Consider the following 12,136-nt stretch of genomic DNA (forward strand, 5'->3'; position numbering starts at 1 on the left):
ATATTTAGGATGCCTACAACAGCGTAGAATGTAGGTAAAGAAATTTTATCCAGGAAAGGGGTTTTGGTAGGGGCGACAACAGATCCTTCTCTATGCCTCTTCTTCATACTTATAATTAGATCACCAAATGTTACTCGCTGGTCAGAACTTTTTATGGAGTCCATAAAAAATTTTTTCTTCAGTGCCTTAATATTGAACTTAGCCATTCCTTATTCCCTGAGAACACTTCCATATGAATTATTGCATATTTTGTCAAAGTAAGCCATAGCCAGCCTAATGGAATTGGTCCACTTCCTTTTTGTTTTTTTTCTAAGATTTTATTTTTAAGTAATCTCTACACCCAATATGGGGCTTGAACCCATGACCCCAAGATCAAAAGTCACACAGTTCACCGATTGAGCCTGCCAGGTGCCCCTGGAGTTGGTCCACCTTCCTAGTAATTTACATTCAGTGTTCAATTTTAAGACTCATACAGGTTGGTTGGTTTGTTTGTTTCATTATAAACACTGAATTATGACACTGTTTTCTAATATTTTTTCATTGCATGTATTCAGCAGTGTATCTCCGCTGTGGATTTCTGTAGGAAAATGTGTTTATGTTAGACTCCACTTACAAATTAATGGCTCATTTGACTGTTAGTGATTGTACTCTAAAAATACGGATATAAATCATGTTACTCAAAGGGTACATGGTATTTTAATTAAAGATCACAAGTTACTTTAGGTCAAGACAAATTCAGTTCCTTTAATGATTTATAATTTACATGATATTTTCATTACCCATGCAATATAGAATATTTTCATAGAAAAAGTAACTGGAAAAATGAATTGAGTAGTCTTAATGGTTTTTTAAAAATTCTTTTTCCTCTAGATCCAACATTTAGTTTAATGTTTGATGGCTGTTTTGAAGAAATTAATTTCACTACTCCTTCGCTTGTAAGTTTTCATTCTGATCATAAATCACGTCACAACTCTATAAAGGGTGGTTTAATGTGATAGTGCCAGCAAACCTTCAGTACACTGTTGAATAGGAATTAAACATGAACATCTCTGCCTTGTTTCTGAATTTGGGGCTAAAGTAGGCACTCTTTTATCAGCAAGTGTGATATTAGCTGATTTTCATAGATTTTCATCAGTTAGCTGTGTTTTTATTGTCAATGGTGTTGAATTTTGTCAGATACTTTCTACCTTTGAAGCAATCATATAGTTCATCTTTTTAATTCTATTAATATGGCAAATGATATTAGTTGATTTTTGAATGTCAGAGCAGTCCTGCATTCTTAGGATAATGTGGTCATGATGTGTTATGTCTTTTTGCAGTTCTGGATTTGATTTGCTCATATATTGTTGGGGACTTTCGTGTCTACATTTATGAAGGATGTTGGTGGTGGTTTCTAGGCCATTTGAAGTGGATTAGGACAGGGGCGCCTGGGTGGCTCAGTGGGTTAAAGCCTCTGCCTTCGGCTCAGGTCATGATCTCAGGGTCCTGGGATCAAGCCCTGCATCGGGCTCTCTACTCAGCGGGGAGCCTGCTTCCCCCTCTCTCTCTGCCTACCTCTCTGCCTACTTGTGATCTTTCTCTTTCTCTGTCAAATAAATAAATAAAATCTTAAAAAAAAAAAAAAGAAATCTGGGTTCTCAGTTTTTCCATCAGTACTTTTTTTTTTAAGTAGGCTGCACACCCTGGGCTTCAACTCATCACCCAGAGATCAAGAATCACATGCTCTACCAACTGAGCCAGCCAGGTGCCCTGAGTCAGTACTTTAAAGATGTCATTCCTTTTTCTTTTGGCCAGTGGTATTTCTGATTATGTCACCTTTTTTTTTCCCCTCCTGTGTAATATGTCATTATTTTCTGGATGCCTTCAGGATATTCTCTTTAACTTTAGTTTTCTTTTTTTTTTTTTTTTAAGATTTTATTTATTTATTTGACAGATGGATATCACAAGTAGAGAAGCAGGCAGAGAGAGAGGAGGAAACAGGCTCCCTGCTGAGCAGAGAGCCTGATGCAGGGCTTGATCCCAGGACCCTGGGATCACGACCTGAGCTGAAGGCAGAGGCTTTAACCCACTGAGCCACCCAGGCACCCCAGTTTTCTTTTTTTTTTTTTTTTAATATTTCATTTATTTATTTAAGACAGCATGACAGAGAGGGAGCACAAACAGGGGGGAGGGGCAGAGGGAGAAACAGTCACCTTGCTGAGCAGGGAGCCCAATGTGGGTCTCAATCCCAGGACCCCGTGATCATGACCTGAGCCAAGGGCTCAACCGACTGAGCCACCTAGGCACCCCTAACTTGAGTTTTCAGCAATTGCCTGTGATGTGCCTAGGTGTTATTTTTCTTCATGTCTGTCCTGGTTGTGGTTCTTGGATATCTACAATCTGTAAATACATGTCATTCCTTCAATGAGGGACATTTTTAAACTTAATTTTTCAAATTTATTTCATGCCCATTTTCTCTTTCCCTCTTGGGAGTTTAATTACAAGTACGTTAGACATTTTACATTGTCTCAGGGGCCACTGAGGCATGCTGTTCTCCACCCCCCCCAACTTTTTTCTGTTTGTACTTTTGGTTTGATCATTTATATTGATTAATCTTCAAATTTAACTGACACTTTTTTCCTGCCACCTCCATTCTTCCGAGGCTCATCTGGTAAAATTTTTATTCTGATACTATGATTTCTAGTTTTGCATTTGCTGTTTCCTTTTTTTTTTTTTTTTTTTTTAAGATTTTTAAAATTTATTTGACAGAGAGTTAGAGCCAGAGAGCACAAATGGAGGGAATGGCAGAGGGAGAAGGAGAAGCAGGCTCCCCACTGAGCAGGGAGTCCAGTGTGGGGCTCAAACCCAGGACCCTGGGACCATGACCTGAGCCGAAGGCAGATGCTTAACGACTGAACCACCCAGGCACCCCTGTTTCCTTCTTTTTATGGTTTCTACTTTTCTGCTGGATTTTTTTTTTTTAAAGGTTTTATTTATTTACTTGACAGACAGACGTCACAAGTAGGCAGAGAGGCAGGCAGAGAGAGAGAGGGGAAGCAGGCTCCCCACGGAGCAGAGAGCCTGCTGTGGGGCTCCATCCCAGAACCCTGGGATTGTGACCTGAGCTGAAGGCAGAGGCTTTAATCCACTGAGCCACCCAGGCGCCTCGTCTGCTGGACTTTCTTATTCATTATGAGCCAGTTTTCTTTAAGCATAGTTTTACTAGCTGTTTTAAAATTCTGCCAATTTCAACATCTTTGCCATCTTTTTTTTTTTCCTTTTTAAAAATTATTAACATATAATATTTATTTCAGGAGTACAGGCTTGTGATTTATCAGTCTAACACAATACATAGCGCTCACTACAGCACATACCCTCCCCGGTGTCCATTACCCAACTACCCTATCCCCCTCTCCCCCTCCCCTCCAGCAACCCTCAGTTTGTTTCCTGAGATTAAGAGTGTCTTATGGTTTGTCTCCCATCTTCTTCACTTTGTGATTAAATCTATTGGTTGTCTCTGAGGAGTTAGTTACTTTTCCTGCTTCTTTGTATGTGTCGTAGTTTTAGAGTTTAGAGTTTTATCCTTTACTTTGCGAGTGATATGTTGTAGATACTCTGGATTCGGTTCTCTTCCTCTGAATAGATACTCTCCTGTAATATGTAGCAGCTAAAATTTCTGCCCAGCTCTTTCAGTTTTAGCTGCGTGCTTTCAGACAGGCTCACACATGTGAAGTTCAGGTGTCAGCCAGGGATTTGCAATCTTCTCTAGTTAGAATCTGTTTCCCTACTTTCACAGACATCCCCTCTCACTTTCCAACTACTGCCAGCATCCCAAACTCTGTCCTCTGGTTCAAGCCCGTAACACTGTGACTTTCTGTCTGAGTTTTAGCTACTGCTGCTCCATCCTGCCCTAAGTCAGAAATCGATTTAGAGGGGAGGAGATGGGGGTGGGGATTCACCCAGGGCCATTTTCTTTTGTCTAATTGTTGATTTTCCCTTCAGTTATCTTCTGCTTTTGGTTACTCTCTGGTCCCTTCAAATCATTTGCTTTTTTTATTTATTTGTAGTTGGTGATGGAGTTTATCATTATTACTGATGGCAAGGTTTGTCTGATAGTAGGTAGTTCATTATGAAAGCAGAATTCCTAGATTGTGAAGCAGAAGTCCCAAAAGTATGCAGGAGTAATGTATGTACATAGGATGAGGTCAGAGATTTAATAGGAGAAATCATTTTTTAAATTGTCTTGTTTAAAGTAAAAATGCTAGTGGTCTTGTAAAATCTGCAGAATGTAAATGTAACTTTGTTTTAGCTTTTCCAGGTAAGAAGCTTTCCAAAAACAGTGGGGTGTATGTTTTGTTGTTTTGCAAAAAAAATGTCATAGCAATATTGATGGAACATTAAATAAAATGAAAATTTGGGGGCACCTGGATGGCTCAGTTGGTTAAGCCTCTGCCTTTGGCTCAGGTCATGATCCCAGAGTCCTGGGATGGAGTCCTGCATCGGGCTTCCTGTTCCACGGAGAGCGTGATTCTCCCTCTCTTCCTCTACCTCTCCTCCTGCTTATGCTTTCTTTCTCTCTCTAGCTTTTCTCTCTCTCTTTCAAATAAATAAATAAAATCTTTAAAAAAAAAAAAATCACATGGGTTTTGCTTTTTGGTTTTTTCCCCTAATGTTTCTTGTTTATTTACATTTATGCGTTTGTACATGCATTGATAGAATTTTCTAACTCTGGTATAATAATACTCTATCAGTATTATTATAGTATTCATATTTATAGTTTTAATGGCCTGTAAAATATTCCATTAAGTTGTACCATTATTTAATACTAAGGGAATTTCTCAAGGTTTAATAAAATTGCCTTCAGGGTTTATAGAAAATCTCCCATAAAAGTTTCCTTGATGTTTTAGACTGTATACGGTTACTGAAATAAGGTTATATAAAATATTTAATTTGGGAAATATATTCCTTTATTTTATTTTTCCAGATCAGTTTCATTCTCAAGAGCTAAGATAGTATGAATTTTAATGAAATTTGTCCTACTTTTAAATGTGTATTACTGATGTATTTCTGTTAATTCTGCCATTTACCATGTTTCTTTTTTCTTTCTCTCTCTTTCTTTTTCTCAGCTAAATGTTGCCAGCTACTTACAGATGATCTGCTTGGCTGAGAACTTTAGAACTGATGTGAAAGACTTTATAACACTGTTAACTACAAATGCTTGTGATATCAGAAAAAGTATCCTTTACTTACAATTCTGGATTAGAAGTGGAGGTGGATTTTTAGAAGAAAGGCCATTATCCCTTTGTCGTAAGTTGATCTGTTATAAAAGAAATTTCTACAGTAGGACCCTATATTAAAGTACGTGCTATACCAAAATAATCTGAAAGATTTTCAAAATTTTGAGTATCCAGGTATCGTGTTAATCTTGAAAATATATGTATGTCAACTTTGCTGGTGAAAATTTTATAAACATTAAGTGTGGGTAAATGTGGGTAGTTAAACTGCACATGGAACAAATTGTTACTTATAAATTTATTAGCATAGTTTCTTTTTATTTTTAAAAAAACTTTTTTTCTTTTAAAGATTTTATTTATTTGACAGAGATCACAAGTAGGCAGAAAGGCAGGCAGAGAGAGAGGAAGAAGCAGGCTCCCTGTTGAGCAGAGAACCCGATGCAGGACTTGATCCCAGAACTCTGGGATCATGACCTGAGCCGAAGGCAGAGCCTTTAACGCACTGAGCCACCCAGGAGCCCCTCTTTTTTTATTTTTTAAGATTTTACTTATTTTCAAGAGTGAGCATGTGTGCAGAAGCAGGAGGGGCAGAGGGAAAGGGAGAGAGAATCTCAAGCAGACTCTGTCCTGAGTGTGGAGCCCCACTTAGGGCTCTATCTTACTACCCTGAGATCAGGACCTGAGCCAAAATCAAGGATCAGACACTTAACTGACTGAGCCACTCAGTCGCCTTATAATCACAGTTTCTTACAAACAATTAGAATACTGTTATTTAGGGGTGCCTGGGTGGCTCAGCAGGTTGAGCCTCTGCCTTCGGCTCAGGTCATGATCTCAGGGTCCTGGGATCGAGCCCCACATCGGGCTCTCTGCTCCGTGGGGAGCCTGCTTCCCCCCATCCCCCTTTCTCTCTGCCTGCCTCTCTGCCTACTTGTGATCTCTCTGTCAAATAAATAAATAAATAAAATCTTAAAAAAAAAAAAAGAATACTGTTATTTAGCAACTAGCTTTCTTTTTTTTACTTATTAAAAAAACATTGGTGACTTTTCCATATATATAAATTATTTTTATATGACCGTAAGTTCTCTTTCAGCTTCTTCAGTGGTCTATATATAGTTCTATTTTTCATAAGAATTTATCACTCCAGAAATGTTTTATTTCTTATCGATCTTTAGTCGTTGTTACCTAATTGAAGTCACAAACATTTATTGAGGGCTTTCTCCATGCCAGGTCCTGTGTTTACATGAATAAGACATGGTTCCTTCCCTGAAGAAGTTGATAGTTTGTGGTTTTCATGCTCCATAGTCACAGTTCTGTAGTTACAGATCCTGCTCTGGGAAATATACAAATATTTAAATAAAACCAAGGTGAAGTTCTGTAATATTAATCCCCTGTCAATTTTTTTTTCTCTTTGATCATTTCAGAATTTTAATATATTTTTCTATTTCAAAGTGGCAAATGTATATATTTAATTCAGTGTGAGCTTGTGCCTTTAACTGTTTCTTAGAAGTAAATATGATAAATAAGACATGGTAAATACCCTTTTAGAACAAACAAATTAAAAAAAAAATTAGGGGTGCCTGGGTGGCTCTGTGGGTTAAAGCCTCTGCCTTCAACTCAGGTCATGATTCCAGGGTCCTGGGATCGAGCCCCACATTGGGCTCTCTGCTCAGTGGGAGCCTGCCCCCCCCCCACCTATTTGTGATCTCTGTGTCAAATAAATAAATAAAATCTTAAAAAAAAAAAAAACAAATTAGTAACTGTTGCCATACTGTTGGATATAAAATGCTATACCAGAAACTTTAAAAGATAATAATTAGGTATAGCATCCTTTCTTTTCTTAAATATTTTATATGCATTTTATTTCTGTCTTTCCTAAAAAACACAGGTGGGTACTCATTGGAAATTGAAATAGTGCAGAAGTATATAAAATAGAAAGTAAAAGATCTTCCGCACTTCTTAAAGTTAGCCACTGTGAGAACTTCATCTATGCATGTACAAATATCGCTACCTACTTATCTGGCAGAATTAACCAATACTATATATACTGTTAATCGGTTTGCTGTTTTTTACTTGAGAATTTTTCGTTGGTATGTACAGAGGGGTACAATTCTATCCCTCTGTTTTTCACAGCTATGTGCTATTCCATAATAGGGAATGGATGTGACACAATTTATTAACCATTACTTATTAGAGGAAATTGAAGTTATCGTCAGTTTGTCGTTAAAATATGCAGTGAATGTCTAGACACGCATCCTTGAGCATATCTGTCAGTACTGCAGTGGGAGAGAATTCTAGAAGTATTGTTGCTGGGCCAAAGGCTGGAATACATTTTTACTTTCCAACAGGTATTGTCAGGGTGCCCTCCCAAAGATGATTGTACTGATATATGTTCCCATGAATAGTTTATGGTGGATTTTTAATATATACCTCTGAGAAAACTAGGTTACCAAGTTGTTTTACTTTTGCCAATTTAAAAGGTGAAAAGCATATGGTATCTTTTTTTTTTTTGCATTTCCATGATCACTAGTGAAATTGCACATCTTTTTATGAGTTTATTAGATATTTGTATTTCTTCTGTAACTTGTCTGTTCAAAGTCCTTTGCACTTTCTCCTTTCGGATTGTTTTGTACGCCTACCACCACTCCTCTTACCCCCTGTATGCTAAAAATAGTGTAAAAATGGTGTTTTATTGTACTTTTTATGAATTTTAAATACATAGGTGGAGAAGAACAAAATGGGAGTATAGGTCTCAAAAATGCCAAAGGATCTTAGATCTTAAATAATTGTTTGCTACAGTTTATTAAAAATATAGATGGCTAAGGGTTTTGTGGTTTTTTTAAAATTAATTTTGTAGGGGGAAATAGCAGAAACGTTCAACTTGTTTGCTCTGAAGATGGCCCTGATTCCAAAAATAAAGCTAAAAATACTAAAAGAATTCCTACAGATCTTCCCAAATGTGATACTGGCTGTGTTGAGACCTTGTTTGGCCTTAAGAACATTTTTTCTCCATCCGAAGATTTATTTTCATTTCTAAAGGTATTTTCAGTATCTAATGTGGGATATTAAATATTTATTCCTTTTCATCTTCCTAACACTCATTCCTATCTTTTGAATCTTAAGGTTAACTTACATTTGCCTATAATTTTTATAGGCTTTAGATTTCTGATTTTAACATACTGTACTACTTTGACAAATGGTGCATAGACAGTGCTCTAAATGCATATATACAGGATTTAGTCTAGAATTTAGAAAGATTTCAGATTAAAAAGACAATTTTCAGAAAAGTAGTTTTTAAATAAATGAGGTTCTCACTATTGAATTGGGGTATAAACTATTAGAAAATTTAATTCTTGGGGCACCTGGGTGGCTCAGTGGGTTAAAGCCTCTGCCTTTGGCTTAGGTGGTGATCCCAGTGTCCTGGGATCGAGCCTCACATCAGGCTCTCTGCTCAGCAGGGAGCCTGCTTCCCCTCTCTCTGTCTGCCTCTCTGCCTACTTTTGATCTCTGTCAGATAAATAAATAAAATCTTTAAAAAAAATTTAATTCTTCAAATATTAATAGTCTAAATCTATTTTATAGACTCAAAACTATTCTGATGAATTTAAGGAGTACAGATTAATAAAATTATGAGAGGGTAGCAAGTCATTACTTTTCAGATAGAATAAGGATGCCACTGTATTCATATAGGTAGAAAAATGTTCAGACTGTGTTCTGTTATAACATCCCTTCATTCAAAATTGTTTTTCAGCACAAAATCAGAACAAAGGAAGAATGGCATCAGTTCATCCAGCTTCTTACAGAATTCCGAATGCAGAATGTTGATTTCTTATATAGTAATCTTGAGTTCATTCTACCACTGCCTGTTAATATCATTCCAGAAACAGAAGACTATTATGGTTCATCAGTAAGTGTGGACAGCAGTGCAGCAACAAAAAATATGAAATGTCTTGCTCGGAAACATTCTGAAGAAGAGAAACCATTGAAAAAGACACAAAAAAAGAAGAAAAAGAAAAAGATAGTAATTCTAGATGATAGTGACTTATTTGACACTGAATTGACCTTCTCTAATGAATTTCTTAGCCTTTCCCCTGCATCTTCCTCCTCAAATTCAGAAGAAAGCAAAGTCAGAGATAAAGAAAGCAATCTAGAGACAAAGAAACTGAACCAATGTGTAGAGTCTAACACGAAATCTGTTCCTTGTCCACCTAAAACACTGGCAGAAAAGAAACGTTCTGCCCTTGTTTCTCAGTGTTTAAATTCCCTCACTGAGTTCCTGGATAACATGTCCTACTTAGATGCCGTTTTAACTGATGTAGGAGATCAAAAGGAATTTGGTCAAAATGACTTCAGTTGGACAAATGTGAAAAGCGGACTCTGTGATGAGTTTAGTCTGGAGACCAGTGATGGATGGACTTCTCGGAGCTCTGGAGAATTAAAGGCAGCTATAGAAGCTCTTAGCTTTACTAAGTGTTCGTCTACTATTTCAAAAGCACTGGAAACCTTGAATTCTTGCAAGAAATCAGGAAGAGATCCAACAAAGGAGCTTACTCTTCATGTTCCACAGAAGCGCAGCAACGTATACTTCAGTCAGTCAGTGGCTAATGTAGAGTAAGTCTTCCTTTTACTTTTGATTTTTCAATAATAAATGATAAAAAATAATAATAAATGATAAAGAGGAAACTATTAGTTTCTTTTTACTAATTTTGAAGTGCTGGGCTTTATCGATCATGGTAAACCCTTAATATTAATAGTGCACCTTCTAGAATAAGACAGGGAGACCAGCCTGATTGCTGGGAAGAAAAATGAGAGAGATTAGAAGACTCCTGAACGACAGGGAATGGAGTTTGGATTTGCTGGGGCAGAGAGCGGGTAGCCATTCTAGGTTCTTTTTGGTATGGGAGTGTGTTGAAAGTAATATAGGAAGTTAACCTGGAATCTGGTTGATCTCATCTAGACCAGAAGCAAAGAGAAGCAGAAACCAGAAGCTGGTTGTGATCGGGACTGTTGCATTTCTCTTGGACAGTAAAAATCCAAAGTAATGCACTACTTTTCATTTACAGCAGTGCCTGGAAGAGGACAGCAGTCATTAAAAGTGTATTTTCTAGCCGATCCCTTCTGAACCTGGGTAACAGACAAGCTAGTATAATTGAGTACTTGCCAACTCTTCGGAACATTTGTAGGACTGAGAAGTTAAAAGAACAAGGAAAAAGTAAAAGAAGGTAAAAAAGCTCTATATAAATAACACTGTAGACAGCTATTTCAAGATTAATAAATATTCTCATCTGATGGTTAAATTTGAATTTCTCCTTGTAATTTTGACAGGTTCCTACACTATCTTGAAGGTATTCATCTTAACATTCCGAAAGAGACTGTGAACACTTTGGCAGCTGGCTTCCCTTAATATTCCATATTAATAATGCCTTGTACAGATTATTATGTTCCTCAAGATACATTTTATATTGATTTTCATGGAAGAATTTCTTTCTCTTAATGTACATTTAAAACGGACTGTTTGTATATTTTTTTATTAGTGTTCAAATATTTAAAATGAAAAAATTTGAGTTACAAATTGTATTTATGATTGTGGTGGTATTTTTTTTTTTTCTGAAATTTTTTGTATTATTTGAGTTAGCTTTGTTGTATTTTGCATGTGAGTGAGTTGTTTCTAGAAGGTAGAATTCACTATATTTCTGAACATGTTTCATTATTAAATTAACCCATAATTTTTCTCTTTTAATCCACCTCCCTCCCACCCACCCGTCAGTACTCTGATAAGTTGTATATATGAATCATCCAGGTGGTAATCAAGTTCCTACAGTACAAAATTATGTAAAAACTTCCTAGGTAAGAAATTATGCTTCATTTTTCAAAAAGTACCATCTTCTAGATAAATTTATTTTTAGTGTATTCCTCCAGTGTATTTTGCCATTGAATCATTGAATGTTTACAAAGTGAAAACAAGATTATGAATTGTCGTTTTCATAGATATTTTTAGCAACCATACATATGTGATATTTTGTATATTTTGCCAACTCACATCATTTGCCTTGTACATTTTTCTTATATTTTTCTATCAGTGATGTTTTATTTCATAAAGATATTAATGATGTTAATATATCTATTTTGGACAAACTGCTATTCATTAAAATTGTAAGAAAGGAGGATTCTTCGATGGACTTTCTACATCATAGTCATTTCCACTTAAGGTTGTTTTTTGGAGAAAGCATGTATTTTGTAATTACAAGATTTTAAAATCCCACATTTCACTTAAAATCATTTTTGCAATCATATAATCAGGTATATCTGAAAATAGTTTCCTATTTCAAGTGTTTATATATGTATTAGCCTTAAATTCAGTTACTTTATCTGGTGAGTTACATATTTATCTCAAAGGTAAGGATCCTAATTTTGTACAGATGGAAAATATTAATGTGTATCTGTTTACAAATGTGTATGAAGATATGTTTTTACCTCTTACTTGTTCAGTCTACCTTTTTGTTGATAGTATATTGATTTAATTAAAGGTAAAATCTAAAAGACTTAATGCAATGTTTAAATAGGTGGTCCAGATGTAGTTATCTGGGTAAATATGGATATTTTATAGGTTTGGATATAGGCTGTATCTTACAGGTTTTGTCCTCGTACAAAAGAATAGATCTGAAGTTCTGTGGGTGTTTTTTTTTTTTTTAAGTATATGGATTTTCTTCTATTGCATACTAGCATTCACTATTTGCAGAGCACTTACCTGTTAATTTGGTCTTATCGAAAATTCTGGTAATAGAGTAAAATAAACTAACTTTAGAATTTTATTTAAGAAGATCAAAAATCAAGAACAATGGGGATATTTTCTTCCCTAATAGGGACACATTTGAGATTTTCTTGTAGGTGGGGTGCCTGGGTGGCTCAGTGGATTAAAGCGTCTA

The 12,136-nt window shown here is 36.1% G+C and overlaps 1 protein-coding gene across 3 annotated transcripts in view; it reads left to right on the forward strand.

The window, feature by feature from the left end:
* Positions 1-10,951, forward strand: part of LOC111151535 (ATPase family, AAA domain containing 5) — a 45,605-nt gene extending 34,654 nt beyond the window's left edge. For 2 of the 3 annotated variants that reach the window (XM_022509593.1, XM_022509596.1), the window contains 6 exons: positions 871-935; positions 5,106-5,286; positions 8,068-8,249; positions 8,962-9,821; positions 10,274-10,432; positions 10,536-10,713. In XM_022509593.1, the coding sequence (XP_022365301.1) occupies positions 871-935; positions 5,106-5,286; positions 8,068-8,249; positions 8,962-9,821; positions 10,274-10,432; positions 10,536-10,614 (1,526 nt within the window). In that variant the 3' untranslated portion in view covers positions 10,615-10,713. Of the gene's footprint in view, positions 1-870; positions 936-5,105; positions 5,287-8,067; positions 8,250-8,961; positions 9,822-10,273; positions 10,433-10,535 lie in introns of all 3 variants that reach the window. The other variant, XM_022509594.1, reaches the window with a different exon arrangement.
* The last annotated feature ends 1,185 nt before the right edge of the window (positions 10,952-12,136 follow it).

This window comes from Enhydra lutris, unplaced genomic scaffold (assembly GCF_002288905.1).
Source record: "Enhydra lutris kenyoni isolate GAN:26980312 unplaced genomic scaffold, ASM228890v2 scaffoldscaffold26, whole genome shotgun sequence".
Lineage (NCBI taxonomy): Eukaryota > Metazoa > Chordata > Mammalia > Carnivora > Mustelidae > Enhydra > Enhydra lutris.